The sequence below is a fragment of the Pongo abelii genome, chromosome 3 (assembly GCF_028885655.2).
Source record: "Pongo abelii isolate AG06213 chromosome 3, NHGRI_mPonAbe1-v2.0_pri, whole genome shotgun sequence".
Classification (NCBI taxonomy): Eukaryota; Metazoa; Chordata; class Mammalia; order Primates; family Hominidae; genus Pongo; species Pongo abelii.
Genome location: NC_071988.2, coordinates 149,725,984 through 149,749,604, shown reverse-complemented (window position 1 = coordinate 149,749,604; position 23,621 = coordinate 149,725,984). Strand labels below are relative to the sequence as shown.

The window sequence follows — 23,621 nt, the reverse complement described above, 5'->3', positions numbered from 1 at the left end:
TGTTTGACACAAGAGATCTAGTTTTCAGCTTGTCTTGGGGCTTTCAACATGCCTTCCTCATTAATGATGGCATTCCTAATTTTGAAGAATTTTGACTCTTAATTTCACTTGAACAATTAGAGGCCACTGTAGGGTTATTAGTTGGTCTAATTTCAACATTTTTGTTTCTCAGGGTACAGGGACGCCCAAGAAGAGGGGGAGAGATGGAGAAATGGCCAGTCAGTAGAGCAGCCAGAAAACATACAACATTTATTAAGTTCACTGTCTTATCTTGGCGTGGTTCATGGTGCACCAAAACAATTACAATAGTTAACATCGAAGATCACTAATCACAGATCACCATAAAATACAAAATAGTAGCTGGGCATGGTGGTTCATGTCTGTAATCACAGCACTTTGGAAGGCCAAGATAGGAGAACTGCTTGAGTCCAGGAATTCAAGACCAGCCCAGACAGCAGAGTGAGACCCCATCTCTATAAAAAATAAAAAAATTAGCTGGATATGGTGGCATGCAACTGTAATTCCAGCTACTCAGGAGGCTGAAGTGGGAGGATCACTTGAGTCTAGGAGGTTACGGCTGCAGTGGGCCATGATTGTGCCACAGAACTCCAGCCTGTGCAACAAAGTGAGACTCTGTCTCAAAAAAAAAAAAAAAAAAAAAAAGGCCAGGCGCAGTGGCTCATGCCTGTAATCCCAGCACTTTGGGAGGCCAAGGCAGGCAGATCACGAGATCAGGAGATTGAGACCATCCTGGCTAACACAGTGAAACCCCGTCTCTACTAAAAAAATACAAAAAAAAAAAATTAGCCAGGCGTGGTGGCGGGCACCTGTAGTCCCAGCTACTCAGGAGGCTGAGGCAGGAGAATGGCGTGAACCCAGGAGGCAGAGCTTGCAGTGAGCTGAGATCGCACCCCTGCACTCCAGCCTGGGCGACAGAGCAACACTCCATCTCAAAAAACAAAACAAAAAAAGGACATAACAATAATAATAAAGTTTGAAATACTGCAAGAATTACCAAAAGGTGACACAGAGACATGAATTGAGTACATCTGTTAAATAAAGGGCATTGATAAACTTGCTCAACACAGGGGTGCCACAAACCTTCAATTTGTGAAAAACACAGTATCTATGAAGCACAACAAAACAAAGTATACCTGTAATCCTAGAGGATCAGTAAAAAATAAAAAAGAGATACAACTAATAAGTCAATAGTAGAGAAAAAATAGGATCATTATAAAAACTCAATCCAAAAGAAAGCAAAAAAATAGAAAAAAGAACGAAGAATAGATGAGACAGCTGGGCACAGTTGCTCATGCCTGTAGTCCCAGCACCTTGGGAGGCCAAGACAGGTGGATCACCTGAGGTCAGGAGTTCAAGACCAGCCTGGCCAACCTGGTGAAACCCCATCTCTACTAAAAATACAAAAATTAGCTGGGCGTGGTGCCAGGCACCTGTAATCCCAGCTACTCAGGAGGCTGAGGAAGGAGAATCACCTGAACCTGGAAGCCGGAGGTTGAAGTGAGCCAAGATCACGCCATTGCACTCCAGAATGGGCGACAGAGTGAGACTCAGTCTCAAAAAAAAAAAAAAAAAAAAAAAAAAAGAATGGATGAGAAAAATAAATGATAGATTTAAATCCAACCACATCAATAACTACACTAAATGTGGATGGTCTAAACATACTAATTAAACAACACATTATCAGACTGGGTTATAAAAAGCACAGAAAGACCCAAATATATGCTGCCTACATGAAACCCACTTTAAAACAAAGAGATTGCTTAAAAGTAAAAAGGTAGAAAAAGATACACTGGCAAACACTCATCTAAAGAAAGCTGGCGTAATTATATAAATATCAGACAAGGCTGACTTCAAAACAAGACATTACCAAGGTTAAAAAGAAACATTACTGGTGAGAATGCAAAATGATAGGGCCACTTTGGAAAACAGTTTGGCAGTTTCTTACAAAACTAAATATATTCTTATTATACAATCCAGCAATCATGCTCCTTAGTATTTATCTAAGGGATTTTAAAATATGTCCACACTAAAACCTTTACATAGATGTTTATAGCAGCTTTATTCATAATTCCCAAAACTTGGAAGCAACAAAGACAAGATGTCCTTCATTAGGTAAATTAAACATTTTCCATTGTTGTTGATCTCTACATATACTGCTCCAATAAAAAGAAATACTCTGGGGAAAAAAACTGAAAAATCACTTATAACCCCAAAATAACTATTAGTATACCACAGGTGTGCAGAAGAACATACACACTTTTTATCTTTTAGAGACAATATAGCTAGTAAGAACAATGTAAAATAATCAAATGTGTATCACTAAAAAGACAGATTTCAAGGTTTTGAGAGCATGATAAATTCCCTAGCATTTCTTTTCATGAAACTAACTAATCCTTTTCTAGTAACCAGTCAAAAACATATTTTCCCAAAGTTTCCAAATGGAAAAACTATCAGTTAATTATTCTGAAAATATCTAGTATAAACACAAAATGGTTTTTAAGAAACACAGGCTGGGTGAGGTGGCTCATGCCTGTAATCCCAGCACTTTACAAGGCTGAGGTAGGAGGACTGCTTGAGGCCAGAAGTTTGAGACCATCCTAGGTAACAGAGCAAGATTCTGTCTCTATTTTTATTTAAAAGAAAGAATCACAAAGCAATGAGCAATAAATCACCTCTGCAACCCCTCTGAAGGACAAAACATACCATAGTGCTTTGCAGATCACTGGCACTCTAAAAGATTTGCTCTAGACTTCTTTTTTTTTAATTAATTTTCTTCTTTCTTATAAAAAAAAATTCCTGCTAATAATCAGCTAATCTAAATGATTTCCCAAAAAAGGAGGAAAAAAGCAAAATAACAATGCTTTGTTTCCATATTATTTATACAGTTTGAGTAGTTTGTTTAGCACATTAATGCCCTCAATAAATATCTACTAAGAACCTATTAAATGCCACTAAGACTCTGGGATCTTTCCAAAGATAATAACTTTCATAGACCTACATAGTTTATAAATCTAAGAGTTCACATTTGTGAAAAATAATTTAAATGGGGAAAAAAACTGTCCAACTGGATTATTTCCTTAACATACTTGTAAAACTTATCTCTTCTTTGGCTTCTTTGTACCATTTTCATTGTTCTATAATTTGCTAACATATTAATTTTTAAATATTTTGAATTATCTAATTAGTAACTGTTTTCAAAAAACTTCAAATCACGAACAAAAAAGTAATGTTTGAGAAATATAGTACCTGACACAGGATGTTCTTGGCCCATGGTCTCTGGAATCCATTACCCAACCAACATGAAACTCTAGAGGGGGATTTGTGCTATGCCTTGTTTTTCTCTTTCTTGGACTCTAAAGAAAATAAAGTCAAGCATTGCAATTAGTTTCAATAGTGTGAACTTCACAAGTAAATTAAAACCCTCTGACTATAAATGAACTCAAACATTTTCACATTGTAGATAACACATTGTGAAATCATATGAAGTCACAAAACTCAAAAATCTCACACACAAGTTATGAAACTTAATAAATAAAGTCCTTTGGTAGGTTTGTGACACAAAGATGAAATGAAGTGCAGCTTAGTGTAATTCTTCATTATACTTTCTGTTCGTCTTTAATTACACTATCCAATTGTAAAAAAGGTTTTTGTTTGTTTGTTTATTTTTAAATGGGGTCTTACTCTGTTGCCAAGGCTGGAGTGCAGTGGCATGATCATGGCTCACTACAGCCCTGACCCCTACAGGCTCAAGCAATCCTGCCACCTCAGCCTCCCAAATAGCTGGGACTACAGACACACGCCACCACGCCCATCTAATTTTTGTATTTTTTTAGAGATGGCGTCCCACCGCATTGCCCAGGCTAGTCTCCAACTCCTGGGCACAAGCAATCCACCTGCCTCGGTCTCCCAAAGTGTTGGATTACAAGCATGAATCACCGTGCCCAACCAAAAAATTTCTTAACCTGAGAAAATATCACTATGGTAAAGTATGATTTTTAAGTGAAATATTACAAGTTATAACACACATTTTTTAATGTGATAGAAATTAAAACGTCTCATTCTGTAATGTTAAAGGATACAAAATGCAAGCCTTATATTCCTGGTTGTTTTGTATACCTTTACATCAATGGCTTTTGGTTCTTTAACAACAGGATAAAATCTTGGTGTTTTGTTAGGATCTTGTAACCTAGGTGTTCGAGGTGTTTTGGGTGTTCTTGTAGGATGAATTCTAGGAGATTCTGGAACTGCTGTAGGCAACGAATGAACCATTGCTGCCGAAGTTATTTCTGAAACATCAAATAACTTCTGAGCTAATTCATCAGTCAAATCTGCAAAATAAAAAACTCTTAAAATTATTTAGATGCTAGGAAAATATTTTACTTTGATAATAAGGATAATTTTGGAATTCTCTAAGCTCAAAGGATTTTTCACCGAAAACATTTCAAATATATAAAAACAAAAATAACAAATACTTTTTTGACCATTATCTAGCTTTATAAAATTTTTATTTTCTATATCTGTTTATGACCTTTTTTCTTTTAAAGAAAGGGTGAAGCTTCCTGTGTAACCTCCCCTAATCCCATTTCCCTCCTGCTTTCCCTTCTCAGAGATAACTAGCCTCTTGAATTTGGAATTTTGATCTTTTATTACATATATGTAATATTATTTTGCATAAATAACTTTATATATGTAACATAATGCTATATATAGATCACTTTGTAAACTTTTTTCATGTTTTATTTATATAGCTCTAATTTGTTCATTTTCACTGCTGAATAGTATGTGGTGTACAAATATATCACAATTTATCCATTCTCCTGCAGATAGACATTTATGCTATTTCAAAGTTTTCTGTTTAATCAACAATGCTGTGATCAACATTGTTGAACACGTCTCTGTACAGGTACGAACATTTCTCTAGGGTTTATATCTGAGTGGAAACACTGAGTCAAAAGAGACGTGCATCTTCTAACTTAATGACTACTGACCGCCAAACCACTTTCCATAATGATTTCACCAACTTACACTCTCACCAGCAGCACGTGAGAATTCCAACAATTCAACATTCTGGTGAAGACTGGGTTTTGTGCAAACTCTTAAATATTCTTCCATCTCATGGGATTTAAATGATCTAGTTGTTGCTAGTGAAATTGAGCATGTTTTCATATTTCTAGTTACCCTTCAGACTTCCTCTTTTGTGAGCCTGCTATTCAAATCCTTTGACTGTTTTTTTTATTCGGTTACTTTACTTACTGATTTGTTCATGAAAATCTTATGGTAAGATACCAAACAAGCCAGCAGATGAATCAAGCAGTAGCAACAAAAAAAAAAATTGGCTCTATTTCTGTGTGGTTTTTCTTCAGACTTATCGACTTTTTTTGATTCATATAACACCTTTTTGTTTTTTCACTCAACAAATATTAAGTGCCCGCTATTTGCCAAGCACTATTCTAGGCACAAATCTGTAAAGTCAAAAGTGAACTTACACATTTGCCATTTCCTCTCCCAATCCATTTTCTTCACTGTTACCAGAATGATTATTCTGAGGAGCAAATTAGATCATTTCATATTTCTGCTTAACATCCTTCAGTGTTTCCCATTTGCCTCTAGAATAAGCCTAGGCTCTTTACCCTGGCATATGAGATTTTGCTGATTTTGCCTCATCTGTTGTCATTTTCCACTTTGATCTTGGTGACACAAATAGCACCAAACTGTCAGTCCTGTTCCTTGTTCCATATCTTTTCATATGCTTTTTCTTCTGTCTGAAAGTCCCTTTCCTGCATCTTTTGTATACCCAATGCAACGGATATCATAGCCTTCCTTTAATACCCACCACAGATGTTACCTTTCTAGGGAATGTGAAGCACTCCTTGAACATCTCCTGCCAAGAGAGTTAATTAGTCCCTTTTTGTGCTGTGTCTGCATTTTATCCATTTATTGTTTCATTTATTAAATTAAAATGTATTTTCTTACATATCATCCCATAGATGCCAAGAGTAAGTCTCACTGCTTCCCAGAAAGCAACTACCACAATTGCATCGAATACTAGTGCCTACCATACATAATGTCTGGGAAAAAATATATCCTCATCAAAGGAATGCTAAACTTAATTGAATTGTGTTAATACTGTTTTCCTTATACCAAAAATATATACAATCTGGCCAGGTGCAGTGGCTCACACCTGTAATCCCAGTACTTTGGGAGGCCGAGGCGGGTAGATCACATGAGGTCAGGAGTTCGAGACCAGCCTGTCCAACGTGGTGAAACCCCATCTCTACTAAAAATACAAAAATTAGCCAGGCGTGGTAGCAGGCGCCTGTAATCCCAGCTACTCGGGAGGCTGAGGCAGGAGAATTGCTTGAACCCAGCAGGTGGAGGTTGCAGTGAGCCGAGATCATGCCATTGCACTCCAGCCTGGGGAACAAGAGCAAGACTTCAGCTAAAAAAAAAAAATAATAATAAATAAATAAATATATATATATATATATATATATATCGAGAGAGAGAGAGACAGAGACAATCCTAGAGATAAAAACATGAACATATACTGAAAAATGTGTTAAATTCAGTACCTTTGTGAAAGAAATTTTCAAAGATCTAGGAGCAGTAACAACCCAGAAAGAGTAAGCTTCCTAGCACCTAGATTATGGCCTATAAATTCCAATTCCCACTAATTAGTTCTCTTCAAAGAAATAACATCTGGAGCACAGAATTTATAATCTGAGCCTGGGAAATCTTGAGCAAAAAGCAATAAAGTAGTTTTAAAAATACTAGCATAAATCAAAGGACACAGGAGTAAATCTTAGAGGTCCACCAGTCAAAAATAAAACAATTTGACCACTAAAAACAATGACCGAAATGGATTAAACACATTGAATAAATAAGCTCCATGAGTTCATAATGATACTTTAAAACTCAATCACATTTAGAGTGTCCTAGGGCACCAACTCATTATTTTGAAAACCAATAAACTGAATAAAAAGAAAGAAGCAAGCATTTATCCTTCCTTGTCTGTAAAAGTTGAATTTCAGGGTAACCAAAGAGTTGATGAAAGAACATTCTTCCCAGAAAAATTCATGTAAGGATTGCAGAAGGAATGATGGAATTAGAAGATAAACATTTTGCAATTCTACTGAAATATGGGAAATCTAGGGAATATTCATCAATAGCTGCTAAAACCATTTGGTAAAAGATTGGAGGGAAACTTGATAATGAAAGCATCAGGCTGACAACACCTGAATCAAATCATGAATCACAGCATCAGTAAAAGTGGGAGTGATAGACATGCTATGATGCTATAGGAAATAGACAAGTCTTCCTAAGAAATATCCTTGCTACTAGGAAAAAAACCATGCCAAAACCTGAATATACTCAATCCTATATCTAAATCCTTTGTACTTATACTTCATTAGTAATACATGGGATAAAGGATATACTAAATGATATGAAGAAGATACAGTCAGGTAAATGTAGATCATAAGAAATCCTACCAGTTTCTTCAACAAATTAACCAGTTTCTTCAACAAATCATTGTCATGGAAAAACAAGGGAAGAGAAATCATTATAGATTAAGATTAACTTAATGGTGTTATCAGTCAATTGCAATGTTTGCATCTTGTTTCATCCTAGTTCAATCAAACAATTTGAAAAATATATGTCAGACAATTAGGGACAACTAAACATATACTGGGTAGTAGATGATATTAAAAATTATTGCTAATTTTGTTAGGTGAATTAATGGTGCTGTAAAAATTTACATACATACTTGTTTTATAAGTCCTCATCAGTTTGCAATATATAGTGAAGTATTTCCAGGAGAAATGATATGATTGTGAGATTCAATATAGAATACCAGGAATAGATTGGGAGGCAAGGTACAGATTAAAAAACAATGTCAAACTATTAACAATTGTTGAAATTAGGTGAGATGGATACATGGGGATTTCGTTAAACAATTCTCCCTACTGTTATCTGTATCTGAACATTTCCAACATCAAAAGCTAAGTTTTATTTGTTTTATACTTATTTTATTCCAGGTTTGCTCAGGGTGAATTTTGCCCACCAATAAGAGTAGATATATTAATTTTGTAAGATCAACATCTATAGAGTATGTTGGTTATCTCAAAAGAAACATTTTACAAAATGTTTATAGACTATCATATACCAATTTATAATATTTTGACATAAAATTATCAAATATTAGTTCATTGCAAGAACATAAAATATTCATAGTAAATATTAAAATATTACTATTGGAAATATATTAGGAAACAAGAACATATTAACATTTTTTGACAACTACAAGCATAAGATAATATATGAATATCATCTAGATATTACAACTTCCTTTTGCTCAAAAGCATATGCCATCTCTTGTACATGAATAGTCATAATAGCATTTTTCATCATAGCCAAAACTAGAAACAATCCAAATGTCCATAAAATGTTGAATGGACAAAAAAATGTAGTATGCTCATTCTATGAAATAATACTTAGCAATAAAAGAAAGTTACTGATACATGCAATGACATAGATGAATCTCAAAAATATTATGTTAAGTGAAAGATTCCAAGTATATAACTATGTATCATATGATTCCATTTATATAAAATTTCTGAAAAGTGCAAAACCACAGTGAAAGAAAGATAACTAGTTGCCTCAGGCTGAAGGGGAATGTTGGCATTGACTGCAAATGTGCATGAGGAACTCTTTAGTATGATGGAATTGTTCTAAAACCGGACTGTGGTGCTGGTATATAATTTTATACATCTACTGAAATTCAAATGATACACTTAAAAAGGGTTAAAGCAGTAATTTTCAAGGTAATGGTCCCAAACAGAACTATTGGCATGACTTGGGAACTTGTTATAAATGTATATTCTCATATCCCACTTAACTTACTGAATCAGAAAGTTGATACAGAGTCCTTTAATCTGTTTCAACAAGCTTTCCAGGTGAACCTTAAACATGCTAAATGTAAAAACCACTGAACTTAGGGGTGTGCTAACTATTTTACTATCTAAGATTTTCCAAATTTTATCACTACCAAATCAGATCATTGCACAGCTTCATACCTGAACCATATAAGCCTTGTCTACAGTCTCCACTGCCTTTATAAAAATAAAACTCAATATGCTGTTAGTGTTTAGTGAACGTCAAAAATTAAAAATGCTACATGAGAACTGGCACTTCAGGTTTTTTATAAATAAAAATGCCTCTAAAGCAGAACTCAGCAAACTTTTCCTACAAATGTCAGATAGTAAATATTTTTGGCTTTTCAAGACATAAGGTCTTTGTTGAAACAGCTCAGCTCTGCTTTTGTAGCATAAAAACAGCGAGAGGCCATATGTAAATGACCAGCGTTATCACATTGGCCCATGGCAGGCTAGTTTCAGCCAATGGGCCATAATTTGCTGGCCAATGAACTATAGCAGTCAGATAGATATGAATCCACATCCTGGATTTACACTTTGCTAGCAAAAAAACAAAATCGTAACTATATTTTGTGTATTCAATAAAGCACAGAAAAACATAAGCATATTAAAATATATATAGAGAGAGGCAGTATAAAAGAGAACCCAATCAAGCTTCTAGATGAGAAAAGGACAACAGCTGAGATTTTAAAACATACATACACAGACACACACACACACACACACACACACACACACACACACACACACACACACATACACATTGGATGGGATTAAAAATAGACTCTGTAGAAGAAAAGGCTAATAAACTTGAAGAGAGGAATAAAAGTTACCTAAAACAAAAACAGAGTAAAAGGACTGAAAAACAACAACAACAAAACAGAGCATTAGTGAAGTATGGGACAACTTCAAGTGCCCTAATATAAATTTTACATGTAATTGGAGTCTTGATAGAAAGAGAAAAAAGTAACAGGAAATCATTATTAATTTTCTTTTCTTTTTTTTTTTTAAGACAGAGTCTGACTCTGTCACCCAGGCTGGAATGCAGTGGTTCGATCTTGGCTCACTGCAACCTCTACCTCCCGGGTTCAAGTGATTCTCGTGCCTCAGCCTCCCAAGTACCTGGGATTATAGGTGTGTGCCACCACACCCAGCGAATTTTTGTATTTTTAGTAGAGATGGGGTTTCACCATGTTGGCCAGGCTGGTCTCGAACTCCTGACCTCAGGTGATATACCCGCCTTGGCCTCCCAAAGTGCTAGGATTATAGGCATGAGCTGCCACACCCAGCCTATTAATTTTTTAATTAAAATTTTAAATTTAAAGGAACAGCTGAACACTTTCCAAATTTGATTAAAAATGTATAAACACACATTTTAAAAATTCAGTGAGTTCAAGCACAAGAAACATGAAAAGTACAGCAAAGCAATCGTAATTAAGGTGCTTAAAATAGGTGACAAAGAGGAAACATTAAAAGCAGCCAGAATCAACAGAAATTGAACCGAAAACAGAAAAGCAACCTCAACAACAGAAAAAAAAAGAAATTGAGAAAAAATAATCAGCCAATCCTTAAGAACCTGTGAGACAACAAAAGGTCTAGGAGAGAAGAAATGCAGGGCTAAAAATTTTTTTTAAGGACGTAATAGCTGAAAACTTCCCAAATTTGTCTAAAGTCAAACCTACAGATTTAAGAAACAGAGAATCCCATCCAGGATAAACCCAAAGAACTCCATACCAAGGCACATCACACTCTACTTGCTGTAAACTTAAGATGAAAAAAAAAAAAATCTTGAAAGTAGCTAGAGATGCATTACTTGTAGGGAAACAATTTGAATGACTATAAATTTTTATACCAAAAACCATGGAGGACAGAAAGAAGTGGTACAACAGTTTTGAATCACTAACAGAAAACAATTGTCAGTCCAGAATTCTTTATCCAGTGAAAATATCCTTGGCAATGAGGTGAAATAAAGACATTCTCAGAAGAAAGAAAACTATAAATCATAGCCAACTGAACTGCTCTAAAAGAATTGCTAACCTGAGTATTTCAGACAGAAGAAAATGATAACAGAAGGAAACCTGAAACATCACAAATAGAGGAACAGCAAGATAAACGGTAAAGGTCCAGACAAATATAATAGACTATTCTCCTTTTAAGTTATTTAAAACACACTTGAAAGTAAAAAATAAAACATTGTCTGATGGGCTTTTTAACATATGAAGATATATAAGACAATTATTACATAAAGAAATTTCAGCTGAGTGTGGTGATTCATGCCTATAATCCCAGCACTTTGGGAGGCTGAGGTACGAGAATCTCTTGAAGCCAGGAGTACTAGACCAATCTGGGCAATGTAGTGAGACCCTGTCTCTACAAAAAATAAAAAAATTAGTTGGGCTTTGTGGCATGCACCTGCAGTCCGACCTACTCGGGAGGCTGAGGTGGTAGGATTGCTTGAACCCAGCAGTTTGAGGCTGCAGTGAGCCATGACTGCACCACTGCACTCCAGCCTTGGCAACAGAGTGAGACCCTATCTCTTTGGGTGGGCTGGTGGGGAGAGAAAGGAAAAAAAAAATCTCTATGGGGGTTAGGTTTCTACATTCTTATTGAAATGGTAAAATATTGATTCCAAATAAACTGAAAAGTATGTGTTTTGCAATCCCTAGAGCAATCACTAAAAACAATTATACAAAAAAAGATATATATGTCCAAATTCATAGTACATAAATTAAAATGTAATGGAAAAAGTTACAAACACCACAAAGAATGCACAAAATGGGCAATAGAAGCAAAAAAAAAAAAAAAGAGAAAGAAAATGAATAATAAAAAGGTTGACCTAAATCCAAACATACCAATAATTACATTAGTCAAAACACACCAATTAGAAGATATACTGTCAGACTGAATAAAAAACATGACCTAACTATATGCTATCTATAATAAACTGACTTCAAATATAATGATATAGGTAGGTTAAAAGTAACAAGTTGGCAAAAGATACATCACATACCATGAGAAAGAAATGAAAGAAAGCTGGAATGGCTATATTAAAATCAGACAAACTAAATTTCAAAGCAAACAAGGATAACATATATGAATGAAAGGGCCAATTCACCAAGATGACACAATATACCAATGAGTATAAGGTGAATTAACAAAAGAGCTTCTAAATAAATGAAGCAAAACACAACAGAACTGAAATAGGAAATAAACAAGTCTGCAATTATAGGTGGTGACTTCAACACTCCTCTCTCAGTAAGACAGAACCAGTAGACAAAAAATCAGCAAAGATATAGAACTCGTCAACACCATTAACCAACTGAATTGAACAGACAATATGGAACATTCTACTCAAAAATAGTATAGTAAACATTCTTCTCAGATGCATATGGTACATTCACCAAGACAGACTATATTGTGGGTGATAAAATTGGCAAATTAATTAAACAAATCTGAAATTAACAAATTAATCTTAAATTTTAAAATAATGTAAAGTATGTTCTCTGGCTATAATATAATTAAACTATATATCAATAAGATTAATAACAGAGGGGTAACTGAAAAAATTCCAATCACTTGGAAATTATACCGAATATACTCCTAAATAATCCATAAAGAGGAAGTCTCAAAAGAATTTAGAAAATGTTTTGAAAAGAATAAAAATTAATAAAATACAACGTATCATAATTTGTGGAATGCAGCTAAATCAGTGCTTAAATAAAAATATATAGAATTAAGGGCTGTGCTCATGGCTCATGCCTGTAATCCCAGCACTTTGGGAGGCCGAGGTGGGTGGATCATTTGAGGCCGGGAGTTTGAGACCGGCCTGGCCAACGTGGTGAAACCCAGTCTCTACTAAAAATACAAAAATTAGCCAGGTGTGGTGGCACAGACCTGTAATCCCAGCTACTCAGGAGGCTGAGGCAGGAGAATCGCTTGAACCCGGGAGGCAGAGGTAGCAGTGAGCCAAGATTGTACCACCGCACTCCAGCCTGGGCGACAGGGCGAGACTCCGAGATTCTGTCTTAAAAAAATATATAGATAGATAGAGATAAAGATAGAGATAGTGATAGAGAGAGAATATTAAATGCTTATATCAGAAAAGAAACTCTCAAATCAATAATTTAAACTTCTCCCTTAAAAATTAGTTTTCAAAAAAATAGATTTCAGGAAGCTATCCAAATTTTAAAAATTAAACAAAAACACTTCTAAATAGCTGATGTATCAAAAAATTAAAAAGAAATTAGAAAATATATAGAACTGAATGAAAATCAAAACACAATAACACCTAAAATACTGCTTAGGGGGAAATTTGTAGCATTAAATGGTTATAATAGGAAAGAAAAATGGTGTCAAATAAATGATCTAAGCTTCCGCTCAAACTAGAAAAGGAGGAACAAAATAAGAAAAAAAGAAATAATAAAGAGCAAAAATTAATAAGACTGGAATAAAAATAAAGTAAATCAATGAAAATAAAACTTAAAAAAATTAAACTGATGAACCTCTAGCTAGATCGATCAAGACAAAAAAGACACAAATTTATAAATAGGAATGAAAGAAGAGACATCTCTACAGAACCTACGAACAGTAAAAGGAGAAAAAGAGCATATTATAAATTCCAGGAAATGAAAAAATTCAATAGGTACAAAAGCTCACCTGAGAAAAAAGACTTACTTAGTCTTATGTTTCTTAAATAAATAAATGTGTAGTTTAAAACATTCCAATAGTTTCAGGCCCAGATGGCATCACTGGGGAATGCTACCAATGTGTAAGAAATAAACAATTGTGGACAAACTCTTCCAAAATACAAAAGAAGGAACACTTAACAACTCATTTTATGACGCCAGCACTCCTCTGACACCAAAATCAGACAAATATAATCCAAGACGATGAAAAAAAAAAACAATATTCCTCATGAATATAGTATAAAAGGCTTCAAAAAATATGTAAGCAACCTGAGTCTAACAATATATAAAAGGAAAATATAATAACTAAATGAGGCTTATCCTGAGAATCCAAGACTAGTTCAACATTTGAAAACCAATCAATGTACTTTACAACACAAACAGACTAATTAAGACAAGCCATATGACGTGAGCCACTGCACCTGGCCCAAAAGATACACTTAAAAAATGAAAATATAAGCCCCAGGTTCTGAGAAGATATGTGCAAATTACATATGTACATATGTAACAAAGGACTTGTATCCAGAGTAAAGAACTCTCAAAGCTCAGTAACGAAAGAAACAACTCAATACAAGAAATGTCCAAAGATTTGAGCAGGCACTTTACCAAGCATAAACTGATGGCAAATAAGCACATAAAAAGATACTCAACAGCATCAGTCACAATGAGATACTACTATTAAACGGGCAAAATTTTTTTTAAAAAAACTAACAATACTAAATGCTGGTGATGATGTAGAGCAACTGGAACCCTCATATATTGTTGGTAAGAATGTAAAATGGCACAACCACTTTGGAAAAGTTAGACAGTTTCTTAAAAAGTTATACTTACTGTATGATCCAACAGTGCCACTCAAAAGCATTTACCCAAGTGAAATGAAAACATATATTCACATAGCAACTTGATACTCATAGCAGCTTTATTCATAATCACCAAAAACAGGAAAACAACCTATATGCCTTCAACTAATAAGTGGATAAATAAACTGTTTACATCCATGCAATGGAATACTACTTGTCAATAAAAAGGTAATACAAACACACAAAAGCATGAACAAATCTGAAAGGTACTATGCTAAATAAAAGGAGCCAGACTCAAAAGGCTGTATTTTATATGACTCCATTTATATGACATTCTAGAAATGGCAAAACTACAGGGATAGAAAATAGAAAACAAACTGCCAAAAACTTGGCATGGGTTGAATACAAACAGGCATGGAAAAATTCTCAGGGAGCAATGGAAATGTTCAGTAACTTAACTAGGTGGTGTTTACATGACTGTATTCATCTCTCAAAGTTCCCAAAATAATATACATAAATGGTGTGAAACTTACTGAATGTAAACTATATTTTAATTTTTAAAAAAATATGACCCACAAAGCTCAGGCAACAAAAGCAAAAATAAACAAATGGATTGCATCAAATGAAAAAGCTTCTTCTGCACAGCAAAGGAAACAATCAACAGAGTGAAGAGACGACCTACAGAATAAGAAAAAATACTTGCAAACCACACATCTGATTAGGAATTATATCCAAAATACATAAGTAACTCAGACAACTCAATAGCAAGAATGCAAATAATCCAATTAAAACATGGGCAAAAGACCTGATTAGAGATCTCTCCAAAGAAGACATAACAATGCCAACAGGTATATGAAAAGGTGCACTGGTGCAGCCATTGTGGAAAACAGTATGGAGATTTGTAAAGAAATTAAAAGTGGAATTACCATATGACTCAACAATCCCTCTTCTGGGTATATACCCAAAGGAAATGAAATCATCACCATAGAAAGATATCTATCTGCACTCACATGTTCATTGCCACATTATTCACAATAGCCAAAATATCAGATATGGGAACAACTAAAGTATGTGTCCACTTATGATAAACAGAGAAATGGTGATGTGTGTGTGTGTATATGTGTGTGTGTGTATATATATATGTGTATATATGTATATATACACATATATATATATATAGAGAGAGAGAGAGAGAATAGAATAGAATTAAGCCTTTAAAAAAAGGAGATCCTGCCATTTGCTACAACATGGATGAAACTGGAGGACATTATGCTAAATGAAATAAGCCAGACACAGAAAGAAAAGTACTTCATAATGTCACTTATATATAGAATCTTTAAAAAAAAAAGTATATAGATGTAGATAATAAAGCAGTGGTTACCAAGGGTGGGATAAGGGAGAATGGGGAGATGTAGGTAAAAAAATACCAAGTTGCAGATATGTAGGATAAATAAGTCTAGAGATCTCATGTACAACCTGAGGGCCATAGCTAATAATATTATATTATATTTGGTATTTTTGCTAAGAGAGATTTTAGGTGCTCTTGCCACAAAAAAAGGTAACTATGTGAGATAATGAATATGTTCATTTGCTTAACTATTGTAACCATTACACTATATATATATCAAAACATCATGTTGTACACCTTATATATAATTTTTAAGAGGAAACAAAAAAATATAACTGGATATTTGTAGGGTGATCAGAATGAAAGGAGGGAGACAGGCTAGGAGTTCATTACAATTAACCAAGGAGAAAACGATGGTGACTTTTACAGGGTGATACAGATGGAGAAAATGAGAAGTGGTTAGATTCTAGATATATTTTAAATATATATGAATATAACTTTCCAACAAATAAGATATGGAATTTAAAAAACAAATGGATCAAAAATGACACAAATGTTTTGACCTGTGCAACTGGAAAAATGGAGGTAATATTTAGAGATGTGAAAGTCTAGGAGGAAAAGTCCTTGGAGAGGGGTGGGAATTCAGAACTTAGATTTTGGACATATGAAATTTAACATGCTTATAAAATATACAAGTGGAACTGTTAACCACACAGTTGAATATTTGTCTGCAATACAGGATGGAGGTCTGGTCTATACATATTAATTTGATACTCATTAGTATAATAATGCTCTTTAAAACCCATGAGACGATGCTATTACACAAGGAGTTATTGAGGATTCAAAAGAGGAGAAATTTGAGGACTGGGTCCTAAAGCATCCAAATTTTAGAGGTTAGGGAAACACTGAAGAACTAGCAAAAAAGACTCCATGAGGCAGAAGGAGAATAAGTGAATAAGTATCCAGGAAGCAAAAATGTGTTTCAGGACAGAGCGATTAATTTGATCTAATGCTGATGTCAGGTAAGATGAGGACTGATTTGACCCCTCTTATATATGGGGATTTCTGGTGGTATTGTCAGTAGCTGATTTGGGATGTGGAGGACAGAGGCCTGTTTGGAGCAGGTATAGGGAATAAATAGGAATATAGATACTGAAGACAGTGAAAATAAACTCCTTCTTTATGCCTTAAATTCTATAGTGTAATAGCAATACCAACTCTTTTCTATTAGGATCATTCTTTTATATGATTTCCCATCCTTTACCTTCCAATCTTTCCATATGTTATGACATATAACTAGCATAAAGTGAATTTTTTTAAGTCCAATTAATTTTAAGATTAAAATTATCTTTTAATTTGAGCATTAATCTATTCAACATTTCCTGTCATAGCAATATATTGGGTCAAATTCTATCTTTTAAATTTTTGCTTTATTTTTATATTTTTCTGTTCATATATTTAAAAACCAGAGATTATAGCACACGAATAAAAATTAATAAATTTTACATAAATTTTAAAATAGAGTTGATACACACTCATACCGACCAACTAGACCAATACATACATAAATTCCAGATGCTAGCAAACACATTTGCAGACCCTCCAGATGGGATTTCCCCTACCCTCAGGAGTAAATTAATAATTTTTTATATTAATAATTCCCCTTGCTTCTCTTCATGGCTCCTATGTGCTATGCATCTATCCATGAATTTTATACTTTATGTAACAGCATTACACTGAATGAACTTCTTTGTTCTAGCTTATTTTATACATCCTATTTTTTTATTTTTTTATTTTTTTCCTATATTTTTAGATTAACACATTTTGTCACATGTAACGTTAGTTCTTTCATTTTCCACTGCTGCCTATTTTTCCTACGTATGAATACACCACATCTTATAATACATTCTACTATAACTGGGCATTTTTTAGTTTTCATTTGCTTTTTTCTATTATGAACAATAATACTACAAATGTTCTCTTGGTAAACATTTGCAACAGTATGCCCAGGCTGATCTCAAACTCCTGGGCTCAAGTGATCCTCCTGCCTCGGCCTCCCGAAGTGTTGGGATTATAGGCATGAGCCACAACGGCCTGCAACAGTATCTCTTGAAATGAAACTGCTAGGTTATAATATGGTGTATCGCTATGGTTTTAATTGGAAAACCTCAGTAAAAATAGCATCTTTTCATATTTATTGGCCATTTGGTCTTCCCAAATATGAAACTGATGTTCATGTTTCATTTACTACTTTTTCTATTAATGTTTGCCATTTTTCATATTAATTTTTAAGGTTTTAGATTTCTATGATATTCTTTGTTAATGTCATGCAATGCCAAATTTATCTCATTTGTGACTTGTATGCTTTCTATGATGTGCAAAGGAATACACATTCTCAATTTTAAAGTATTCAAATTTAACAAGACAAAAATCAAGCAATTTAACTGAACATCTCTAGTGGGACACACTAAGAACTTTAAAGAAAACTTTGAAGTATGAAGTTTTTAAAAGTTTACAGTTTAAAGAACTCTAAAAGAAGTTACCTTTCAGTATTTATAATATTATTATTTAATGTTATTGTTATTCTGGAACTATTATATCATAGGATTAGCAAATAAATAATTATGTTACTGTGGTTAGGAAGAAAGATTTTTTATATATAAGTAAAAAGCAATACAACTACAAAATCAAAGAAATTAAAATTAAAACCTATAATCTTAAATTTAGACAGAAAATATCAACATGAATACATAATATATTTTTCTCCTTAAAAAATTTCCTAGCTCTTTCTATTCAAAAGGCCTAGAAACAAGGACCAACTGAGTAGCAGATCTGGTACGACAAAGCTCAACCTTGTGTGGGGGCTCAACCTTCTGTGGGGTGGGAAACATTAAAGTCAACAGTCCAACTCCATTATTACTGAGCAAGAAAATGAAAGGTGGCTTTAGAGCTAAGTCAATAAACTGATAACTGGCACAGGTATCAATAATAATAATAATAACTATAATAGAGTGAAACCCATCTCATGTATTTATGAGTTCACAATGATCATTTAAAAACAAACAAACAAAAACTTCATTAGTCACCAGCGAAGAATGTTAACGAACAAGCTAGTACTTTGAAACTAGTAAACAAAGGGAAATAATTCAGCACTGACTCATTTTCCTGTAAGAACTCTATCTCAGAATAAATAAATATTCTGGGGAAAGTTCTCTTTATAAAAGTATTCTACCTATTAAGGTAAGATGTAATGATTAAAAATAGAATCATCACTATTTTGCAACCCCTAGTCAAATAAAAGCTTCACTCACTGATCATCAATGACTGCTAACATTACAAAAAGAGACAATAGAGCATTATGTACCTCCTAATAGTATTCAATACTACATATGACATATTCTTACAGAGATTTGAGTCTTAATCTAATCAAGTCTATATGCTGAACTAACAGTTAGATAATTCAGGACTAGAAAACAGGTTAAATGAAACCATGGGGATGCAATCAGCAAAATTCAGAATGTGAGAAATTCTACAGGACAAACAACCCAGTTTCTTCAATACCAAATTGCAAGGACCAATAAATTATAAGACAAAAAATAGTAGAAACCTGTAGACTAAAAAAGACGTATCAATCTATTGCAATCTATTTGAAGAAACTGGAAAAAAAAGTGATGAATGAGGAAATTTGAACACTAACTAGATATCTAACATTAAGGAATTACTGTTAATTTTAGATATGATAATGTCCTGCTATTTATGTGTTAAAAGATATAGCCCTTATCTTTTTAAAGACACATACAGAAATCTTTAGGGACAAAAAAATATGAATCATATGATTGAGAATTTGTTTAAAAATAATCCAGAGGGAGGTATAGGAGTGACTGGAGTCAAGACAAAACAAAATTGGGTATGAGATGATTAAGCATAACAGGTACATGGGAGTTTTATTATAAAATTCACTCTATCTTTGTATATGTGTGACTTTTTATAAATCATTTTTTTAACCACTTTCAGGAAAAGACTATACCAAAATCAGTTATACTTGTCTGAAATGTCAGATTCAATTTATGGATCTCCCAATGTATTTATTCACACTCTCACACAGAGCTAAGCCCTTAAAACAAAAGAATGACTCTAGCGCATTCTAAGGATCAGTGAGTCAGTGCAAAATTTTATTTTGGGAAGAGAAACATTCCCAGCAATCTTAAAATCACATCAGATACATAAAGAACCAACAAATTCTGCCTACTTCTAAGTAAGCCTCTGGCTTTGAGCATAATCTGGTGTGATAATAGAAGTTCACAAAAGGATAAAAGTTGAGTTTTAAAATTCTAGCATTTTACCATTTACCTAATGATTTTCCACAAATAAAGAAAAAAAAGGAGCAATTTTTAAAAACAATTCAGAACTGCTTTAATACTATTCAGACACTTACACAAAAGCAGATTTACATACCTTGCCTGGACTGTGAAGGTGCTACAGGAACTTCTTGGTTTGGCTCAAAAGGAAGTTCAGGTGTTAGGTTTTCAAACTGCTCTTTACTAATGAGATTTAGCTTCTTAAAGTTCTCAACTTCTTGCTGAAGTAGAATGGAGGAATCTAATTACTAAACTGGCTAACAGAGTAACCAACAGACAATAATTGATACCAACCTCAAAAAAATGAACTTCTAAAACAGGGATTAATTACAATGGAGTGAAAAAGATGTTCTAATAAAGAATCTAGCATTAAACTTAATAACAACATTCAGAATCTAAGAGGCATATAAAACCCTAAAATATTATGACGATTTTATAATTTAAAAACATTATAAGAGCACACATACTAATCATTAATTATTTGTTGAGCATTTACATACAAGACTACCAGGTATTACAGACGTTACAAAGTAATCTAATACATGTTCCCTACCATTAAGGAATTTATATGTTAGATGAAAAGGAAGAAATGAACACGTAAAAATAAATAATATTAGGTAGTATGTGAAGAGCAATATTGGTATAAGAATGACGATCATCAGGAAGCCATCACAGGAGAGATGGGACAAAAGCAGCTCTTGAAGGATGAGAATTTAGAGAAAGGGAGAAACATTCTAAATAGGTAATGTGAGCAAAGATAAGAAGCTTTGAAAAAGCAATGTGTTTATTAGAAAGTAATTAAGTGAATAAGAAAATCTGTGTAGAACCAGTGGCAAAGAGGCCTGATGAGGAAGTTGGAGAAAGCTACTAGAAGACCTTTAACACTGGGTCAAGAAGATTTCACTTTGTTTTATAATAATTGGATGCATGTGATAAAGATAAATCTGGATAGCCCTGGATAGCTGCAGTAAAGAGACTCAGTATATTTGGGTTGTTAGCTCAAAGGAAGAATAGACCCCTCCCTGCCTCTGGGGTTCTGGAGGCTTCCCCTTTGTAACTACTATTACATAGTCACTTAGGTGTTTCCAGCCCTGACCTACAAATGTGTGGAGCATTACAGAGGGTAGAGGTCATTCTCTACTGGAAGTTCACTTGGCCACAGGTGCATAAAGACCCTCTATGTCTGGCCTAAACTGTGAGATAAAAAAGGAGTTTGAGGGACTGCTTACACTCCACTATTTCTTCTGAGTTTTTCCCAATAAAACCCTATATCACATCTACGCCACATGGTACTAATGGGTACATGAATCTTTACAGGGCAACATCCAAAGAGGGTTTAAGCAAGTAAAAAACATAACAAAGAATTTGTCGGGTTGAAGCAAATTTAAAACAGGAAGCAAATTAAATATCATTACAAAATAGTTGTAGCTTGCTCTTAATAACAAAAGAATCTTTTCCTTCTGTCTTCAAAGATGAATAGTCACTTGTCAGCTCAAACCATTTATTAAATCCCAATGTTAGCCTTTTAGATTATGATCTTTTTTCACTAAAGTACCTTTAATTACGTCAAAATGTATATTTATCAACATTTCTTCCTCAAAAATTTTCAATAAGCTCTTCAGGCTAAGTCAGAATCATTGCTCACTCCTCTTGTCCCTTATCTTGCTACAGAGCTTGCTATTAGCAACTCCCAATTCTATAAATAATTATTGTATGTTTACTACATGCCAGAGATAAATAACACAATTCTACCCTGATGGAAACACAAGTTGTGTATGTTTTTGTTTAGTTTTTATTTTTAACTAATTCATTAATGTATAACATACACACATAGACACATACATGAGAAGTGTACAAATCATAAGTATACATCTCAATGAATAATCAAAGGTAAACAGACTTAAGTAATCGCCATTCAGGTAAAGCAATTATTAGCACCCTAGAATCTTCCTTTTCATGTCCCTTCTGTCAGGATCTCCTCTTTCTCCCCCAAAATAGCTCATACATCTTCAATACAGTAGGTGTTTTGCATGTTTCTGAACTTTATAAAAATTGAATTATACCATATGGGTTATTTCATGCAAAATTATGTTTATGAGACTGATCCATGTACGTGCATGTAACCACAGTTTGTGGCTCTACAGCAGAGGTCAGCAAACTACAGGCCCAAAGGCTAAAGCCTGTTTTTATAAATGGCTGTGTTGGAACATAACCACACTCATTTGTTTACATATTGCCTATGACTACTTCATTGCTACAACTGCAGAGTTAGGTAGACAATGTATGACCACAGACAACGTATGACCCACAAAATCTAAGATATTTACTATATTTGTCTACCCTTGCTCTATTCTACCATATGAATACACTGCAAGTTTTTAAGAAATCCATTCTGCTATTGATGAGCATTTGGGTCCTTTCTTAGATTATAGCTATTACAAACAAATTCCTATAAATATGTTTTTACAAAAACTTCTTTTTTGGTTAACAGGGACACAAATTTTTGTTGGATATTTACTTAGGAGTGGAATTGCTGAATTGAGCAGTAGGTTTCTATTTAGCCTTAGTAGAAAATGCCAGTTTTTCACAGTGGCTGTACCTATTTTTATCCCCATTAGCAGTATATTAAAGTTCCTATTGATCTACATCTGCAACAATGTGTGATATTTTCAGTCTCAAAATTTAGTCATTTGAACAAGAATGAAGCCTAATGTAAACTATAAACTTTTAGTGAGAATGATGCATCTAGGTAGGTTCATGAACTGCAACAAATGTACCACTGTGGTAGGGGATGATGACAATACGGGAGGCTATGCTTGTGTGGGGGAAGAGGATCTACGGAAAATCTATCTTCTGCTCAATTTTGCTATGAATCTAAAATTGCTCTAAGAAATGTGTGATTCCATCATGTAACATTCTCAAAATGACAAAATTATAGAGATGAAGAACAGATTAGTGGTTGCCAGGGGTTAGGGATAGTGGAGGTGAGGCAGGTGGGTGAGACTCTAAAGGGGTAACTTTAGAGAGCACAGGGAGAACTTTGTGGTAATAATACAGTTCAGTGTCTTGACTGTGGTGGTAATTATATGAATCTACACGTGATAAAATGGCACAAAACTATACACATACATTTGTGATAAGAAATGTCTATTTTCTTGTTTTAATATTATACAACATATTTCCTTTTTTTTTTTTTTTTTTTTTTTTTTTTTCCCCTAGAGACAGGGTCTTGCTCTGTTGCCCAGACTGGAACACAGTGGTACGACCACAGCTCACTGTAGTCTTGAACTCCTGGGCCCAGGTGATCTTCCCACCTCAACCTGTAGCTGGCACTACAGGTGCATGCCACCATGACAGGCTAATTTTTTTTTTAAGAGATGAAGTCTCACTATGTTGCCCACACTGGTCTTGAACTCCTGGCCTCAAGCAATCCTCCTGCCTCAGCCTCCAGAACAGCTGGGATTACAGGCATGAGC

The 23,621-nt window shown here is 34.1% G+C and overlaps 1 protein-coding gene across 11 annotated transcripts in view; it reads right to left on the bottom strand.

Moving 5' to 3' along the window:
* LARP1B (La ribonucleoprotein 1B) overlaps positions 1–23,621 on the bottom strand; it is a 154,830-nt gene that overhangs the window by 34,392 nt on the left and 96,817 nt on the right. For 9 of the 11 annotated variants that reach the window (XM_024245941.3, XM_024245940.3, XM_024245938.3 and 6 more), the window contains 3 exons: positions 20,243–20,366; positions 4,138–4,349; positions 3,268–3,374 (listed from right to left, as the gene is read on the bottom strand). In XM_024245941.3, the coding sequence (XP_024101709.1) occupies positions 3,268–3,374; positions 4,138–4,349; positions 20,243–20,366 (443 nt within the window). The remainder of the gene's footprint in view (positions 1–3,267; positions 3,375–4,137; positions 4,350–20,242; positions 20,367–23,621) is intronic. The other 2 variants (XM_063723656.1, XM_063723655.1) reach the window with 1 other exon arrangement.